At 39.4% G+C, this 20245-nt stretch overlaps 3 protein-coding genes across 3 annotated transcripts; all 3 read left to right on the top strand.

Moving 5' to 3' along the window:
- Window positions 1-4898: 4898 nt before the first annotated feature.
- On the top strand, window positions 4899-8921 carry LOC120277262 (receptor-like serine/threonine-protein kinase SD1-8). Its single transcript, XM_039284030.1, has 7 exons — window positions 4899-6217; window positions 6694-6828; window positions 6935-7104; window positions 7195-7405; window positions 7833-8070; window positions 8159-8309; window positions 8405-8921. The coding sequence occupies exons 1-7, from the start codon at window positions 4912-4914 to the stop codon at window positions 8711-8713; spliced, it is 2520 nt and encodes an 839-aa protein (XP_039139964.1). The 5' UTR covers window positions 4899-4911; the 3' UTR covers window positions 8714-8921.
- Window positions 8922-15775: 6854 nt separating this feature from the next.
- LOC120278048 (G-type lectin S-receptor-like serine/threonine-protein kinase At1g11300) lies at window positions 15776-16305 on the top strand. The gene has a single exon (XM_039284943.1). It carries the CDS (start codon window positions 15824-15826, stop codon window positions 16271-16273), a length of 450 nt encoding a protein of 149 aa, XP_039140877.1. The 5' UTR covers window positions 15776-15823; the 3' UTR covers window positions 16274-16305.
- Window positions 16295-18991, top strand: LOC120278047 (G-type lectin S-receptor-like serine/threonine-protein kinase B120). The gene is made up of 7 exons (XM_039284942.1): window positions 16295-17084; window positions 17171-17275; window positions 17354-17595; window positions 17727-17934; window positions 18003-18240; window positions 18330-18480; window positions 18626-18991. Exons 1-7 carry the CDS (start codon window positions 16313-16315, stop codon window positions 18920-18922), a joined length of 2013 nt encoding a protein of 670 aa, XP_039140876.1. The 5' UTR covers window positions 16295-16312; the 3' UTR covers window positions 18923-18991.
- Window positions 18992-20245: the final 1254 nt, after the last annotated feature.

Genomic DNA, 20245 nt, shown 5'->3' with positions numbered 1-20245 from the left:
GATTAAAAAAACATTTATTTATGAATATTATTAAAAAAATGGATAAGAATGATGGATAACCCATCCTTGTATCATACATGGATAAGTTTTACTCAGTTGATCTAAAAATACCTAGTGAGTTGGAACTTGTCTTATGTTTGTCCATAATTTTTTTTATTAAAATGAATAAATCACAACGTTATTAGATAAAGTATGAAATGATTACCACATATAAAACAAAAGAACAACCAAGCTCAATAAAATTTGGAACTCCCAATTCAATTGGCTATGGAGGTAGAGCCATATGTAAAATATATATATATTTTTGAAAAGGTGGATAAACCACATCAATTAAGACTATGTAAACTACTGAGTCAGCAGTTATTTAATAAAAATAGTAGTATCACCCAGGTAATCTTATCCACAATTTTTAAATATTTATTAGAAATATATTTATGGATATCCTTGTATAAACCACGTCATAGAGATTATATATATACATTCCTCCACATCTATGATTTATGGTGATCTTTCTCAAACTGACCAAGATATCTACGGAAATTAACCAAAATAAATAAATAAATAGTAAAATAGCAAATGAAGTTCAAATTTAATTTTGTGGATAAAATTTAAAGCACAACCTACTATTCAATTCAATATGTAGGGTCCAGAAGTCGGAGTTCCTAGTCCATTCAAAGCATTCTAAACATTCCAAACATCAGCTTCGGAACCATTTAATCCCCCTTCCACACACCAACCACTAGGGGTGGATATGGGCCGGGTGACCCATGGGCTGGCCCGAACCCAGCCCAAAAAATACAGGGCCTGGATTTAGAAAGTTGGCCCAAAAAACTGGATTGGGCTCAAATGTTTTGGCCCGATTGAATTTCGGGCTGGGTTTGGGTCAGATGAATTTTGACCCGACCCGACCCGGCCCGACCCGAATAAATAAATAATATATATATCATATATTATTTATAATATATATAATTATATATATATAATAGTAATAGGCTTGAAAAGAGTAAACATTTATAATACTTGTGTTGTATTTTTTAAAAATTTTTCTAAAAATTTTAGGGGTTGTAGTAGTAGTTTTATTTAGTTATTTCAATTATTTCATAAAAAAATTATTTATTTTTTGGGTCGGGTTGGGCTGGGCCTGGGCCTAATGATAATCAAATGGGTCGGGTTTGGATCAAAACAATTTGGCCCGAACATGGCCTGGCCCAGCCCAGCCCGAATATATGGGTTGTATATTTGAGTCTAGCCCAGCCCAGACCCGACCCAGCCCGGCCCATGTCCACCCCTACCAACCACTACCGTGCTACATTGGGCCATGACCAATTTTTTTAATTATAAATTTATTAATAAAAAAATAAATACATAATTAAAAAAATATAACAAAAATTCACTGAATATGTCCAATGATTTCACACATTCGGAATTTTTTTAGCCAGCTTCTGGATTTGAGGAGGGTCCCTACGTTGCTTGCTGACCTATGGGGTGCTTGGAGGAAAAGCATAAAAAAAACCTCTTATTTTCTTCTGGGATTTGATTGCGCGGGCAATCACTTGGAATATATGGCTTGAACGAAATGCACGCATTTTCAAATCTACTTATTATACAACTGTTTCTATTATTATTAAGATTGAACATATGCTTCTTCCATGGTTATCTGCAGCCCCTGATCCAAAGAAGGCAAAATTGGAGGAGCCTGTAGAGAAGGTCAAGCGTAGCCTTGATTTTCTCTCCTCTGCGGACCCGACTCCGAGCATCCCCCGAGGGGCCTACCGAACTTTGGCGCGGTTTAGTTTTGGCTAGATGAGGTTCTCCCTAGAGGACTTTTCCTCTAGGGTCTGCTTTTGGTCTGGTTGTTGTTGTTGGGATCACCCCTGGTGGTTTCTTTTTTTCTTTGTGTCTTCTTTGCTCTTTCTATCTGGTGGGGTAGTGTGCTTTTGTTTTTGCTGTGTCTCTGGGTTGTACTCCTGTTTACTCTTAATGCTTGTGGTTTATCCACTTTTTCAAAAAAAAAAAAAATTCACTGAATTTGAAAACAAACAAACAAAAACTGAACAACCTTGGGCGGAGTGGCCTCTCACCTGGGTACGAGAGACATCACAGATCTTCTGATATGATAATTTTTTTTTTATTATTTTGAAAAAGTGGATAAATTACAAATGCATTGCAAATAGCGGGAACAGAAACAATAGGACAAAGACAGCACAACAAAAAGATAAGGACCCAGGTCACCAGATGTGAAACGCTAGACAGAAGGAACTATAACAGAGAGAAAACAAAGAGGGAGGGAGGGAACAGGGGATCTTCCAAGATATGGATGAAAACGGTGTAGCAGCTGCCTAAGGAGGGGGTATCGAAGATGACATAACTGGCTCGCTTGCCGAAGTTGGCAGGGAGAGGGTTTAGTGGGTTCTGGACACCTTGCTCCCGAAAAAATAAGATTGCATTTGATTTTTGGGAGAGCCTCCTTGAGGTGTGGCCTAATCGCATCAGGGGCTGCAAAGATCTAAGCAATGAGTAAACATTCAATCTTACAAATAATAGCATTTACATCTATAGATATAAACGTAAAGATGTGATTATTACATTCCCCCCAAATGACCCAACAGATAGCCCTAGTGAGGAGGAGACCAATAGGCTTAGCGGTATGCGTCCCCTTCATGACCCAAAAGGTCCAAGCCTCATGAATGGTGTTGGGCCTCACCAAAAGGAAAATTGTTTCGAAGAGGGCCCAAATCATAGCTGAGTACGGATGGTTAACCAAGAGATGGTCAATCCTTTCCTCTGTAGCACTGTAGAGGATGCAAGTAGTGGTGGAGATTCTATTACAACCTCGTCGTGCCAAATTTTCCTGGGTTAGAATCTTGTTATTTGAGGCCAACTAGAAGAAAGCTTTAACTTTTAGCCGGCATAACGAAGTGAATACACAGTTCTAATCCAAGAACTCACATTCAAAATAGAGTAAACAAGAAAATCAAATTTCAATAGATCCTTCCTCTTCCACAAAACCCTAAAACAATATTTATAGAGATCTAAACTATTGACAAAATAGTAAATAAAACTAAAATAGTTATTAATAAATCTAAGATAATTACAAAATACTAAATAAAACTACTTTGAATATTTAAATTTAAATTTAAAAATCCTAAAATAATTAGGCACCATGCTGCGTCACAGCATAAGCCCTTCTAGAGGGTCTTACCAAAGGCACATCAAACACCCCCATCATTAAGAAAAGAGTAGAAAGATTTCACCGAAAAGCCCTTGACACTCCATCTCTAGGATTTTATATCTCTTCCAAGGGATAAGCCATTAATTAGAGGTTGTTTCAAGGGAGGAGCTCCACCAAAAACGGGTTTGGTTTTGAAAGAAAGAAGTTGGCCACTGCGCTAAGAGGATCCCTCCACTGGGCGAAAAGGTCAGGCCATCTGTTCGCCAACGTGGGCCCCCCATCCAACAATCTAACCAAAGTGAGGTATCTCTCCCATCTTTGATAGAAACTTCAACGCCAGAGAGGAAACCCTCTCGACAGTTAAGGAGACCTTTCCAAAAAAAGGATTTAATCCTTGGAGTAGCATGAAATAGATCAATCGACCCTCCACTTGGCGCATAATTGAAAGCAATGATTTCTGACCAGCAAGGGTTATTAGAAATAGAGAATTTCCCCCACCATTTTCCCGAGAGAGCCTGATTAAAATCCGCTAGATGAAGGATACCCCACCCACGCACCTTGGTCTTTAGATTTGTAAATTTGTGTCCATGCCACTAACCGGCATTTGGGGCTTGGAAATATCACATCCACTCCAAAGGAAATCGCATCGGACCCTATCGATATCCGCCCTTACCCATTTTGGGTGATCAAAATTAGACATCCAGCATGTGGGCAAAGCAGAATGGACAAAGTTGATTAGAATGATGCGACCCCCTAGCGAGAGATAGCGATTTTTCCAAATCACAAGACGATTACTAATAGAAAGAGTGAGCTTAAGCCAATCTTGCTTGTGGGGTCATTTGCAGTGGAACACCAGGATAGATCGATAACTGGAAGTTGGTTCACTGCGCAGTTTAGTGTCAAAGCATCCTTGTCTGTAGGGAAAGGAGGGGGATACTAAGGGATGTCGAATATAAATAGCTCTTTTAGAAGTTGACCGCCAAACCAGATAATCCTTCAAAAAGGAGAAGAATTAATTTGAGAATTTTGAGGTCTTCCGACTCCCGGTCGTGAGAAGAAAAAGATCATCAACATACTGCATGTGACACATATTAATATGACAATTCATCTATGATTAATATTAACTTATGTGTTAATGAAAAGTTAATAACTCTTCTGGTCAAGTCTCGCCAGCGTAGTCAAAGGCTCCCTCATTCTCTCGTCAGTCAGCGACTAATTGTCAAAGATCATATCTAATTGAAACATGCTCATCTGATCAGCATCCAACCGCTACCAATTATCCATGACATTAATGAATAAATTTCACAAAATTTGTTCTTCTGCTAATCAATCAATTTACGCCAAATGTAAACACTTCATTGGTAACTACGCTGCCGTTATTCTTATTCTCATTAAATCCATGCTCTCAGCCATGAATGTCTTCTTTTATAGATCTAAGAATGACAAACCACGCTCCCGTCCCTTTTAGATCAAGTTGTGGTAGATTAGTGCTCATTATAATTGAACAATCCTAATACAAATTATTATTTACTTCAATTGTTTTAATGACTTTTTAATAAACAAAAGTCTTCTTTATCATCACCACCCACTACCTTGGCCCCACCTTTGATTTGTTTGCCTCTTGCTTAATAATCACTTAATTAAAGAAAAAAAATTAAACTCTCAAAAGGGAAATTAAAGGGTGTCATATATTATCACAAACATTAATTAATTGATTTAGCTTCTACATAAAAGAGTCCATGTTCCCTTCAGAGCTAGAACCCAAAACAATGAGAAAGCTTCATCTCAGATCATGCTTTCTCCTTCTCACCTCGGCACTCTTCTCTCTAACAATTGCCAGAGACACTCTAACACCTGCTGACACCCTCACCGACGGCGAAACTCTTGTTTCATCCGGTGAGAAGTTTGAACTTGGCTTCTTCAGCCCTCCAGGCTCAACCAACAAGTACGTCGGGCTATGGTACAAGAAAGTCACAGTTCAAACAATAGTCATGGTCCTGAACCGGCAGAACCCAATCAATAGTTCCACTGGAGTTCTCACAATCACCAACAACGGCAGCCTTGTCATCAGTGAACAGAACTCATCAATAATCATCTGGTCAACCCCAGCAACAAGCTTAGAGAATCCAGTGGCGCGGCTCTTGGACACCGGCAACTTAGTGGTCGGAGAGGATGCGAGTGTGAGCGCTGACAACGCTGCATGGCAGAGCTTTGATTATCCAACGGACACCCTGCTTCCGGGCATGAAGTTAGGGTGGGACTTACGTAGAGGACTCAACCGGAATCTCACGGCGTGGTTGAGCTCAAGTGACCCGGCGATTGGGCCTTACACGATGGCCATGGACATACAAGGTGATCCACAGATCTTTCTCTGGTCTGGCTCAACGCGCACTTGGCGTACGGGTCCGTGGAATGGGCTTCGGTACAGTGGCATCCCTGAGATGCAGACTTACAGTATGTTCACCTTCACTTATGTTACTAACCAGAATGAGATTTACTACACGTTCAACATCCGGGATCAGAGCATCATCTCTAGACTTATTGTTAACCAGACCGGTTCCGCTCAGAGGTTAGTCTGGTTAAACCAGACTGGGTCTTGGAATTTGTTCTGGTTCGCTCCCAAAGATCAGTGTGATAGTGTCTCTCCTTGTGGACCAAATGGTGTTTGTGACCCAAATAACTCGCCTATTTGTGATTGTTTGCAAGGTTTTGTGCCTAAATCGCCGACCAACTGGGCGTTGAGAGATGGAACTGATGGGTGTGTTAGGAAGACGGAGCTGGACTGCAGGAACAGAACTGATGGGTTTGTTACGGTGGCCGAAACTAAGTTGCCGGATACTTCCAGTTCGACGGTCGACATGAGTCTTAGTTTGGATGATTGCAAGGCCAAATGTTTGTCAAATTGCTCCTGCACTGCTTACGCCAGTGCTAACATCAGTGGTAGTGGGAGTGGGTGCATTACATGGAGCACCGGGCTCACTGATCTCAGGTTGTACACATTTGCTGGGCAGGATCTTTATGTGCGCCTGGCGGCCAAAGACTTGGGTATGTGTTTCTCACCTTTATTCCATTTCTTGCTTCAAATTCGTATATACATAGAACAGAGTAAATCTCTGTAGAAGTTGATAATGAGAACATTGTTTATGGGTTCTTTTCCTAAGGAGCCGACGATTCTGACCTTGGTTGTTTTGTGACTACTTGGCTTAGAAGCAATGATTTTCTCTACTGGACCTTTCTGATCTTAGACCTACTATACTAACCAACATACTAATATATGGAGGACACAGACTAACTTGTGAGCATTTTGTTGTCCTTGTCTGAAAAGGTTTGATTGATCTTTGAAGCAGTTGAATTGATCTATGTCTATCTTTTATTAGAGCTTATCAGAATGTTGCTTAGGAGATGAACTAAGCTGGCCATGATGCAAACCTTATCATGGTTATCAGTAAATAATTGAAAGCTTCATGCATTGAAGCCACCCAATAAACCGTTTTGTTTACTGAGAAAGCAATGCTCTGCAGGATCAACATCAAACGGGTCTCACAATAGCGGGGCATCAACGGTCGCAATTGTGGTCCCTGTTGTGTTGGGCACGCTAATAATAACCCTGATTGGCTGTTGCCTTTGGAGAAGGAAAAGGAAAAGAATACAAAGAGGTAGAATAATAATCTTTCACACGCTCAGTTGAAAGTAGAAATGTTCAAATATTCTTTCTTGATGGATTCAAATGAATTGAAATGTGAACTGGTTTCTTGCAAACAGTTGCCCGCAGAGCTACTATGACTTTTAGTGATCTACATAATATCGATGAACACTCAGGAAAAAAGGAGGTGGATCTTCCTTTATTTGATTTTGCAACAATTGTTGATGCCACTGAGGACTTCTCCATGGAAAACAAGCTTGGGGAGGGTGGTTTTGGCCCTGTTTACAAGGTAATTCATTTTAACAAATACTCTTGGTTAGATATGGAGATTAGTGTACTGAGTTTTAGTGCTGATTTAGAAGACAATGTTTTCCTGCAGGGTAAGTTGGCTGATGGAAAAGAAATTGGAGTGAAGAGGCTGGCAAAGACTTCAGTGCAGGGCTGTGATGAGTTCAAGAATGAGGTGATGCTCATTGCCAAGCTTCAGCACAGAAACCTTGTTCAGCTTGTGGGATGCTGCACTCAAGGGGAAGAAAGGATGTTGGTGTATGAGTATATGCCTAACAAAAGCTTGGATGCACTTCTATTTGGTGAGCTTGGCCCCTCTCTCATCAACTTTCTTTACTTTTCTTGCAATTGAAGTCTCCCATTTAAGGTCCAATAGTATGATTAGGCAGCAAATTCATGAAGCTAATTATGGAAATTTTGGTTGGAAGTGTTAGCACTAGTGTCACATCCAACAAAGTTGGACCTACAAGAGAAGTTTGTCACTGCAGACATCAATTCTTAGAGATGGGAGATCAAAGTTTTGGTGAAACATATCATTTTTCTACCCTTTGAGCATATCTGAAACAATGGGCTCAAAAACCAAAGATTTTGCTCAAACATCAAACAATCAAGAGATGTAGACCTTTTGATTGCATTCTATTTAATTGACTGATATTTAAAATACGATGAATAAACACGATGAAAGCATAATTCTTCCCGCAGTATCTAATGGTGTATAACTCTCAACAGACAAAAGCAAGGCAGCATTGTTAGATTGGCAAACTAGGCACCGCATTATCATGGGAATTGCCCGCGGACTTCTATACCTTCACCAAGACTCTAGATTCAGAATAATTCACAGAGATCTCAAAGCCAGCAACATTCTGCTTGACAAGGAAATGAATCCAAAAATTTCAGACTTCGGCATGGCAAGAATTTTTGGCGGAGATGAGACAGAAGTGAATACCAGAAAAGTTGTAGGGACATAGTAAGTATTGCTCATTGTTCATCATTCACAATAGATTATAATTTCCATACACTTAGAAATTGATCAACTAAAATGATCTTGGTTGCAGTGGATACATGTCTCCAGAGTATGCAATGGATGGCATCTTCTCAGTCAAGTCTGATGTGTTTAGCTTTGGTGTCTTGGTGTTAGAGATCATCAGTGGGAAGAAGAACAGAGGAATATATCTCTCTGATCCTAAGCTAAACCTTCTAGGACATGTAAGTATGGTAAATGGGCAATGTTTATAAATTTATTATGTTTCTCAAATTCCATTGCTGACTAAAACAGTCACCAAAAACATGAAAATTCTCAGGCATGGAATCTGTGGAAGGATGGCAATGCTTTGGAACTAGTTGATGAATCACTTGGTTTTGCATTTCCGATGGCAGAGGTTTTGAGGTGCATAAAAGTTGGTTTATTGTGTGTTCAAGAACGGCCTGAAGACAGGCCAACAATGTCAAATGTTGTTCTAATGTTGGGCAGTGAAAGTGCAACACTACCAAATCCTAGACAACCAGGTTTTATTACAGCAAGAGTCCCTTTAGAGGTGGATTCATCATCTAGCAAGCAAGACTCTGTCAGCATCAATGAAATATCAGTCACAATGTTTGAAGGTCGGTAGATGCCAGTCTACACCAAGTCAGCAAATTGTAAAGTTTTTGCTTTTCTTCAGTTTGGGTCTGACACCCATTATAGTCATTCTTACAGTATATAAAGGAAAATGAAAATCAGAATTTTGTATAGGCTCCAGAACTTTATAGTATTGTAGAATTTGTCAAGCTATTCGAAGAACAGCTATGATGATAGAATAAAAAATATTCCTGATTCAAGTATGTTTTTTTTTTTAAAAAAAAATGGATAAACAACAATGAAAAAAATGGATAAACCACTAAATTAGAAATAACGAAAGCAAAAGATAACCAAGTACATACAAGAAAGAGAAGCAGACTCCCCGCACCACAAGCGGTGATGTAGGGGTTACAAAAACAAAAACAGCAAGAACAGACTACCCTAGGAAGGGAGCTTCCTCAACACCCACTGACAAACAGACACTAACTCGTGACAGCTCCTGGTGCCTCCTCCCTAGAATCCTCCGTGCGCAGCTGTCCTGTCTGACCAAGGAACTCAAGGCTACGCCTGACAGTGGACATGGTCTCATCAATCTTCCCCTTGACATTATCTGCAAGAGCATCGAACCACGAAAGCAGCATACGATCAATATTCATTATAAGGCAGTGTGCAGAGACAATTTTATTATTAAAGATCCGATCATTCCTACCAAACCAAATATTCCAAGCTAACGCCTTAATAACTAAATCCACATAGATCCTAGAAGACGGCCTCACTGTCCCCCTCCATAATACCCAAATAAGACTGAAAGAGCTAGGAGGCTCAGGAAGCTTCAGAAGATTAACAAAGTACATCCACACTTCCCGGGCGAATGAGCAGTGAATAAATAGATAGTCAACTGACTCAATCGCAGAATGACACATCACCCAAGTCGTCGTCGGGAGTTTGTTGTAACGTCTGAATTCCAAGTTCTCTAAAATTAGGATTTTGTTCTTCCAGGCCAACCAATTAAAGATGTTAATCTTTGATAGACAGCTGTTTTTCCAAAAAAAAAGCCAGAGACACTACACCGCAGTCCCCCATCATTAAGGAAATTATAGAATGATTTAACCGAGAAAACACCATTTCTAGTTAAAGCCCATCTTCTGATATCATCCACATCATGACGTCGCCTCTGGATCCAGGCATTAGCTTGTAGAACCTCGCTGTCGTCAGACAAAGGAGGCTCCCTTAACAAGTAAGCCAGCTCCTGGAAAGAAACATCCTACTGCCGGCTTTCACAAAAAATTCCAGGCCACTAGAGCATCGGTGTTTTACCATTAAGCCAACGGTCTTTCCAAAACAGCGTATGAATGCCCGCCGACACAACATGAGAGATACAACATCTCAACGCCGGAAGACAACTAGTCGCCCCTTTCTAGAAATACGATATCCTCCCCTACTGCTTAGGAAAGAGATTCCATCTCTGCCCGCCATAGTTAAAGAGAATCACATCACTCCCTCCCCAGTCAGGGTCAGTCGTAAACTTCCACCACCATTTCCCAAGCAGCGCCTGGTTGAAGTTGAACAGATCCAGAATCCCCCAGCCACCTTGATCCTGCGCATGACAAATGCTTTTCCGGTTGATAAGTCTATGACCCGGACAGTCCAAATCAGGTCTCGACCAAAGAAAGTCCCTTCTAACGCGGTCAATGTCTTTAATTACCAATTTAGGAAGTTTAAACATAGACATCCAGAATGTAGGAATTGCCGAGAGGACAGAGTTCACTAACGTGAGACGGCCTCCCAAAGAGAGATGTCTCGTTTTCCACGAAGAAAGCCTTCTCTTGACTTTAGAGATAATCACCTCACAGTCTTGTTTACGTAGTCTTCTACCCGAAATTAGGAGACCTAAATAAGTTACCGGGAGGATCCCTGACGCACAGTTCAAGGTTGTAGTCGCGGAGACCTCCGGAAAGGTATCCCTGTTAATCGAATACAAACAAGTCTTAGAGAAATTGGCGTGCAGACCACTCAAACCTTCAAAAATAAACAAGATGAGATCCTCCAATCCCCCAGAGGTCAACACCAAAAGATCGTCCACATAATGAAGATTACATCTACTCTGGAAAGACCCCAGAGGCACCCCCACCAGAATTTTGGGACACAGGGCATGGTTGAACATGGAGCACAGCACATCAGAAACCAAAATAAATAGCAGTGGCGAGATTCAAGTACTTGTTCTATTACACAATGTGGAAATAATTTTTTTTTTAAAAAAAAAAAGTAAATGGAAGTTGGTGTGGTCGTTGGAATTGCTTATTGGTCTGACGAGACTATTCTCCTTAAGCACCATAAACAAATTAAAACAAGAAGAAGAATACCTTCTTCACTGGTATGCACTTGAATATAAGAAGAAGAAGAAAAATAAACAAATGAAACAAATAACATCCTTTGTAAACATGGAGAGGCTTCTTGATGCATGGCTGTCTTATTGTCTGATCTTAATCTTTCTTCCTATATGTATTCATAACTTAACTCCAAGCCAACTTCTGAGAGATGGAGACACTCTTGTATCACCTCTTGGAGTTTTTGAGCTCGGTTTCTTCACATTCAATGGCTCAACCAACATGTACCTAGGCATATAGTACAAGCACATCCTAGTCTTCACAGTGGTCTCGGTGGCAAACCGGAATGATTTCCTGAGAGACTCCTCCTCTACCCTGAAATTCAGCATCACAAGCAACCTCACTGTTAGTATACTAGCGTATACATATATGTTAATGTTGGGGTTCAACCCATTTGGTCTAGAAAATAAATTGGGTTTGGCACAATATACTAAATGAAAAGAAAAAAAAACTACATTAACAGTGAAGCCACTTGAGAGCACAATTGTAATTTTGCCATTGGGATTAAATCCACTTGAGAGCACAATATACAGTGCATTTTCTACGGTGTCAGAGCTACAGTACCAGTGGTACAGTGCCAATTTCACAAGCGTGCTTCACGCCTTGATTTTCTTGGGATAGAGTTTAGTTTCAGAACTTTTCTTCCAGTGCTGCATATGGTGGCTAATAATGTTGTTACAAGGTTGGTGAGCTAATGGATATCTAACAGTTTGCATATGGTGGCTAATAATGCTGTTACATTAGACTCGGTGCTAGTAAACTAGGCACGTATAACTTTGTTACATAGTATGCAATGCTAATGCGAATTTGTTTAGTAATTTTAGCAAAAAAATAATAATTATGAAAACACTATTTCAGGTGATCAGATTTCTTGTGTTCGGTGCAGCATAGAGCTAATAGACCCATGTATTATCCTTGCTAATATTCTTCAGACAGGCGGGACTGAAGAGAGATACGGATAAGATGGAAGGCTAGGCTTTTGTTTTTTCCACTCTAGGCGATGGAAGTTGTCTTGCACTGTGTTTTATCTTTCTATTATGTTGCTTGTTTTTCTCTACTTTCTCTATCTTTTTCCACTGCTAATGGATGTTTTGTTGTCGTTTTTTCAATGAATGCGGTTTATCCACTTTTCAAAAACAAGTGCCTCCCATTTAAGGGATTGTCAAAGGGATAGACAGGTTCAGAGGTGCACCAGTTATGATAGTTTACAGACCTCTTAGAAAAATCTCCCTGCTCTACAACCCTAGAGATGTGAAACCACTATTTCTCCTATAGTGAACCCACACCCAGGCCCGTGAATAGTACTTGATCTAAGTGTACAGTGCATGAATAGTACATGAACAATACTGTTCTGGAAAGATTTGAACCCTTGCCCTCCCACTTGCACTCTTTATGTCATACCAATGGTTTTGTTGTTAATTTTCACCCTTTCTTTTTAATTTCTACTAAGCACATTTTTAATTTGTAAGTATTAACAATATTCGGCCTGATCAAGCTCAATTATTACCCATTGCTTGGCAAGAGAGATAATAAACAATGAAATCAACCCAGTGGGGGACATTGACACCATGCTTGGAGATGTATGTTTGAATTTATCAAAGTTTACTTTGTTTTGTTTTGTTTTTTGACAAATTCGAGAAGCACTGTCCTACAAGGGGTGTCAAAAGACAGACAAATATAGTGGTGCACCAATTGCGGTGGTTTAATGACCCTCTAGGGATTTATTAACTCGGCCAAACTTCACATGGTGTGATTAAAGTTCTACTATGTGCACGCTTAGAAAATATTTCAAGAACTAAACCGAGTTAATAAATCCCGCTGTCATACAACTCTAAAGGGGAGGAAAATGTGAATGAATAGTACTATAAAAGTACCGTTGCCCAGGAATTCAATCATGGATCTACTCATTCATCATTCTCATAACATTCAACTACACCAAGTAATGATTATTAAAATATATATATATATATATATATATATATATATATATATATATATATATATATATATATATATATATATATATATATATATATATATATATTAACTCACCCTCTTTATTACATCCAAACAATAAGGTTGGGCACGAAAAAATGAGACCACCAATACTTTTATTATGGAGCCTTTCTTTATTTGTTTTAATTGGCCAGATGGTTAGTTGCTCAAGGTAGCTCTTTAGACGGTCTAATCAAGACAACTTTTAGTCCAACCTCATGTTCAAGCTCATTTTTTTTTTACAAAGGCGACAAGCGCCGCCCCACAATGGGGTATCGAAGGGACATACAAGTACGGAGGTGCACTAGTTACGATGGCTTAACGACCCTCTAGAGATTTATTAACTCGGCCAAACATCACATGGGGCAATTAGATTTCTACCATGTACACGCCTTAAAGATATTTCAGAAACCAAACCAAGTTAATAAATCCCCCCTGCCTTGCAACCCTGGAGGGAGGGAAACGACATCCTCCCATAGGGGACCCATGAACATTGAATAAACAGTATCGCTATAGTATTTTTATAGTATTTTCAGTATATAAATAGTACTATAACAGTACTGCCCGACCCAGGAATTCAACCTTGGGTCAACCCATTCACTATCCAAGTAACATACGTTCAAGCGCCTTAACCATGTACTGTAATTAAAGGACAAAATAAGCAAATAAATGAATGACATCCTTGCAGGGGCAAAACCAAAGGGGCCGAGGGGGCCTCCCCCTTGGCTCCGGTAAACCTATCCTCCTTAAAGAGAGATATTAAAAAAATAAAAAAATAAATGGTTCTTTTATATTTAAATTAATGTAATAATTTTTTATTTAGATATTTTGAATGTAAAACTTTGTGTGCTTGAATGGTTAGTGGGAATGGTTGAGGATAGGATCGAATTCTGCTTATGAATTATTTTTAAATTTATTATTTTAAAATTTATTTATTTTTAATTTAAATTTATTTTAAAAATATTAGAGAAAATTCAACAAAAATTTTAAAATTGCCTATAAATTTTCTTAAAAAAAATTAGTAATTAAAAAAAATATAAGTTCATGATATGGCATGTCAAATTAATATACTATAGTTTTTAAAAATAAATTATAATTTGGTTGTCTATATCAAGAGGGATCGATTTTACCTTCTCTCACTGATATACCTCATATGTTCAGCACCAACAATAGCAATAGTTTAAATTGTGATTTATGTTTACATAATATATATATATATATATATATATATTCAAATTATTGTTATATTTTCATACGATTTTTAATGAAGATAATTGTTTTGTTGGATAAAAAAATTTTACACTTTGTCTTCAGCGTCTTGCGTCCCCCCAAAAACCAACTAGTCCTAGTTCCACTATTGCACCCTTGTGTAGAAACAAATGCGAAGCTAGCATGATGAGGCTTGCTTAGGATGGTCTTGTTCTTGTCTAATCTTAGTCCGCTTTCTCCCTCTATGGTCTCTTTTCGAGAATGACCCTATTGATTCTTTCGTACTAAACCACTCCTTCCTTTTAGATCCTCAAGGACTCTAAGAAAGGTTCTATGACAAGGTTTTATCACAAAATGGCAGCTTGGATTTTGGAACATGCTCTTCCTCACCGGCACTCCGGCCTATATATATTCTCCAATGTAGCCCATTCTCAAATGATGTCACATTATCTTCAATGGAAGCTAGGTCAGTAGTTCATCTATACATGTATCTGGCTGCATGTTTCTCCATCAACACTTTTTACAATATAAGAGGAAATATTCTCATAGTATTATAGTTTGTACATTTTAAAAAAAAAAGTGGATAAACCACATGCATTAAAACAGAAAAGAGATAATAGAAAGTGGAGGCTGACAAGGTACAACACAATAAAAGAAGAAACAACAAAAACCAACAAAATAACAAAGATAAATGGCACGCAGGCCCTGGCCCATAGCACTAGAGTGTGGGCAAGACTAGAAACCTCACTCTCTACTCAGCTGATTGCTTGCCACCTGGGACTGTATGATGTCCTAGGAACTCCAAACTGCGTTTGGCCATCACAGTCTAGCCTTCCAATCTTGCCTTAGTCTCTGGGGTTGCATCAACTCATGATAGAAACATGTAATTAGATTTGGCAATTACAAATGAAGTGACAATATTTATCACAAAAAATCCGTGCATTTCTTTCTAGTTCCAAATGATAGTCCTTAAAATGACATTCCCAACTTTCCCACAGAAAAGGGAAATTGGGGTTGCCATCTGTCCCAGAGATATTGGAGGGATGTTGAAGGATTTGAGAGAGCGAAGGCTTGAGTGAAGAAGTTCCGAATACGCTTGGCCCATGAACAGAGCAATAGGAGATGTTAGTTGTTTTGATGTCGACGTGGTTGAGGACACAAGTGGTAGCATGTACATTTCAGTATATAATTTACTAACATTTACTTCAATAATTGTTTTTTTTTCTTATGCACACATTTATTTGTGGGACCAACTACATACACTGGAAGAGTCACCGACTTTTGAAGGTTTCTTTGCCTCCCACCTGCCATAACGTGTACGCTGGGCATAGTCAAGCCTCCTTTGGAACAAAGCCAAGCCAAGTCAATGTTTTTTTTTTCCTTTGAATAAAGCCGAGTCAATGTTGCAGACTAAATTTGCCCAATATTCTAACAGAGCACCTTCTGTGTTGTCTACTTTCCTTTATTTCAATGAATTATGATTATATTTTCACTTTTTTAATTGTTTTTGGCCCAATACCACATATCACATCCCTCCCAATTCTGAGTTTTTTAGTATTGCTCGGCCAATCATGTTTACCAAAAGCAGCATCATCATCATCATCCATTCCTCTTCTTTTCTTCTTCTATTGATCTTGCATACCTTTTTACTTAAAGTTTCACAAGGTCAGAACACTCTCCTGTTGGGTGAATCCATCAAAGAAGGCCAATCACTCGTTTCTTCAAACAGGATCTATGAGCTGGGATTTTTCAATTCAACCAATTCAACCAACAGTTACGTCGGCATATGGTATCACCAGCTCCCTGTAAAAACCATTATCTGGGTTGCCAACCGTGAAAAGCCAGTGTCTGATTCATCTGGAGTTATCACCATTGACACACAAGGAGCCTTGGTGATCAATGACTCAAAAGGAACCATCTTCTCATCTAACACAAAAGGCAGTAATCAGACAATAGCCAAGCTAATGAACTCTGGCAATTTTGTTCTAAAGGCTTCGAAATACAGCCAGGAGTTCTTGTGACAAAGTTTTGATCATCCTACTGATACATTCCTTCCTGGCATGATGCTAGGTGGCCAAAACCAGCTTATCACTTCATGGAGGAACTCAGAAGACCCTGCCCCAGGTGTGTTCTCTCTCGGACTTGATCCTAATAACACTCACCAGCTTCTTTTTCAGAAAACAGGACAAGCTTCTAATAGCCAGAATTTCAGCCGAGTCCTTAAGGTGGCTTCATACTTCTACAACTTCAGTTATGTTCCTCTCTGGAATCTAGATAATTACTCGTATGCCATTGACGATAGAACTACCATTTCAAGAGGAATCATGGATGTTTCAGGACAGTTTAAGCAACTAACATGGTTTCAAGACAGAAGAGAATGGGTTGCATATTGGGCTGAACCAGAGAAGTTCCCCTGTGAAGTCCCTAGTTATTGTGGATTCAATGGCCTCTGTGCTAATGATTCAAATTTACCATGCAAGTGTTTGCTTGGTTTCCAACCCAGTTCCCAGAACCAGTGGAGATCAAACGACTGGTCAGGTGGTTGTGTTAGACGAGCTACTCTGCAATGCGGAAAAGGAGATGGATTTCTTAAATTAACAAGCACCAAACTGCCTATTTTTCAGACTGATGTCCAGAATTTAAGTCTAGCTCTAGATGATTGTAAAGCCATGTGCCTTAAGAATTGCTCTTGCACTGCTTATGCTTCTGCGAATGGGAATGGCACTGGTTGTTTGCTGTGGTCCAAAGATTTGTTGGGTCTTCAAGAAAATTATGATGGTGGGCAAGACATATATGTTCGTCTTGTGGCTTCTGAGTTAAATCAAGTTCCTGGCAAGTGTTCATCCTTATCCATTTTTCTTTAATGCTGACGATGTTGATAACTGTAAGTGATCCTCAGTATTTTTTTTTTTCTGCAGATCATGGAAAGAAGAGTTCAGCTTTAGTAATAATATTAGTGGTAACAGGAACCATAGCTGTGCTTCTACCAGGTGCTGTCTGTTGCAAGTATGGAAAAACAATAGGTAAATTTTATTATATCAAATTTATAAATGTCAAACATTGATTTTAAATTGTTGGAACTCTGTTGCTATTTAATTTAGGGAAGAAGCTAAGAAACCAAGATATGAGTAGAGCTCTCTTGCTATTTAAAGTCAGGAAGAAGCTAAGAAACCAGGAGATGAGTAGTAATCCAAAATCATCCAAGCTGTTTGCTGATGCGATGATGCATGGAGAAGACAATAAGGGATGTCCTCAAGTCAGTTTCACAGCAATCGCAGCTGCCACGAATAATTTCTGTGACTCAAACAAGCTAGGGGAGGGTGGTTTTGGTCCTGTTTACATGGTGAGATTCCTCAGCTTCAACTTGTTAAACATATGAAGAAATGTGGTTTTAATTTACTATTAACATTAAGGAAACAGCTTATGTTACAAGACCAATCAAATTCTTATTTTCATCTTGAAATACTAATTCAGGGTATGCTGGAGGGCTACACTGTAGCGATAAAAAGGCTTGCAAAAAATTCAGGACAAGGAAACAGGGAGTTCAAAAATGAGATCACACTAATTGCAAATCTCCAGCATAAGAATCTTGTTAGACTTCTTGGTTGTTGCATTGAAAAAGAGGAGAAGATCTTGATATACGAGTACCTGCCAAACAAAAGCTTGGATACCTACATCTTTGGTGAGTATTCATTCTCTACATTGTTCATGATTAACAGATACTAAACTTGAGAGTAAATGACCTAACAGATGCAAGTAGAAGAGCAGAACTGGACTGGCAAAAGCGTTTTCACACCATTGAAGGCATTGCACAAGGACTTCTTTATCTTCACAAATTCTCAAGGCTGAAAGTCATACATAGAGATCTTAAGACTAGTAATATTCTTTTGGACAGTGAAATGAATCCCAAGATATCTGATTTTGGTCTGGCTAGAATTTTTGGACAGAATGAGAACCAAGCAAACACAAGAAGGGTTGTAGGCACTTAGTAAGTAGTTAATTTTTCACTCAATAGTTGATGATTAACTCCCAAAATGACTCTTCTAATACAGCCTGTTATATATTATTGGCATGCAGTGGTTATATGGCACCTGAGTATGCTATGGAGGGACTTTTCTCAGTGAAATCAGATATATATAGCTTTGGAGTTATGCTTCTTGAGATTGTTAGTGGCAAGAAGAACACTTGTTTTCAGCATGCAAATAATACAGTGAATCTCCTTGGATATGTGAGTCAATATGAATCTTTTTCTCTCTTTTCTTCTTCTTCTTCTTCTTCTTCTTCTTCTTCTTCTTCTTCTTCTTCTTCTTCTTCTCTTTCTTCTTCTTTTGGAAAAGATAACAATTGTTTAATTGATCATGAATATGACACAGGCTTGGGAGTTGTGGACAGAGGGAAGGAGTTTGGAGCTTGTTGACCCAATTCTGGGAGATTTATATCCTCCCCAGGAGGTCTCAAGATGTATTCATGTTGCATTATTATGTGTGCAAGATCATGCAGCAGACCGGCCAAATATATCTGCAGTAATCTCAATGCTTCACAATGAAACTTGTCTACCATTCCCTAAACAACCTGCTTTCTATATTGCTAGAGATGAAGGTCCATCTTCTGACAAAGGGGACATTTATACTTTAAACAACGTTTCGTTTACATCCATGCAAGGTCGATAGCAGTTTAAAAAATAGTGTAGTCAATGAATTAAAAAAAAAAAAAATCATTGGCAGAGAATCAAGTTTTGGCAATAGATACCTCTCGTCAATGGGTTCTTGAAAATGTGGATAAACCACTTAAATTAAAGCAAAAGAAAGCACAACAAGCCACATTCCCCCAACAGGAATTAGCAAAAGCAGCGTAACACTAGATGTGGTACAGCTGCACAACACAAAACAAAAAGCAAAAACAAAGATACATGGGGAACATGCCTCCCCAAGCCCTCAGCAAAAACTACTCAGAAGACAAGAGCTGCGCCTCCGCGGCAGGAGTAGCATCCGACCCGACCTCGAGTGGCCCCTCTCGATCGAGAACCGATGAACTCCAAACTGTGACTGATACTCTTCATGGGCTCCTCAATCTTCCCAATGAAGTTAACTGAGCAATTTGAGAACCAAGACAAAAGCATGCGATCAATCTTGAGAATAATAGCAAAGACAGGGCACTAGCAGTGGCATTAAATATAATATCATTCCTAACAAGCCAAACATTCCACACAAGGGCTTTAACAAGTAAATCACAGAAGTCTCTAGCGGTAGCGCATGACCAACCTCAAGGACCCCAAAGGTCGGACATCAGCCCCGGAGGTTCGGAAGGCGAAAACAGATGAGTAAAAGTAATCCCATATCCGCCTAGTGAAAGAGCAGGTAAGGAAAAGGTGGTCAACCGTTTCAATGTCGGAATGACACATGCCACAAGTGGCAGTAGGAAGTTTATTACATTTTCTTAAGACAAGATTGTCCAAGGAAAGAATTTTGTTCTTCCACGCAAGCCAGTTAAAGAGATTGATCTTTCTTGGACAAGCGCAATGCCAAAAGAACTTTGCCACCGGACATCTGGTGCCCCCATCGATGAGAAAGTTGTAGAAAGATTTAACAGAGAACGTCCCATTCCCCGTCAACGACCAACGTTTCTTGTCCTCCCCTCTCAGACCCTGAGCGCGCAGACGGTCTCTAAGATACCAGGAAGCCTCATTCACATTAAAAGGGGCATTTTCAAGCAAAAAAGCCAGCTCTTGCACCGTACCATTGTGGAGTGGATTATCACGAAACTCCCCCGGCCACAAATTCATAGGAGCTAAACCATTGAGCCAACGGTCCTTCCAAAAAAGGGTCGTATCTCCGGAGCTAACCTCATGGGAAATACAACCCCTGAAGGCCGGGATACAGTTAGAGACACCCTTCCAAAAGAACGAAATCCTCCCAGATGGCCTATGCAAGAGATTCCATCGTGCTAACCCATAGTTGAATTGTACAACCTTCGCCCCACCCCAATCGGGGTCC

This window comes from Dioscorea cayenensis, chromosome 15 (genome assembly GCF_009730915.1).
Source record: "Dioscorea cayenensis subsp. rotundata cultivar TDr96_F1 chromosome 15, TDr96_F1_v2_PseudoChromosome.rev07_lg8_w22 25.fasta, whole genome shotgun sequence".
NCBI lineage: Eukaryota > Viridiplantae > Streptophyta > Magnoliopsida > Dioscoreales > Dioscoreaceae > Dioscorea > Dioscorea cayenensis.
Note: the sequence above shows the minus strand (reverse complement) of the source record. Positions and strands in the feature narration are given on the sequence as shown.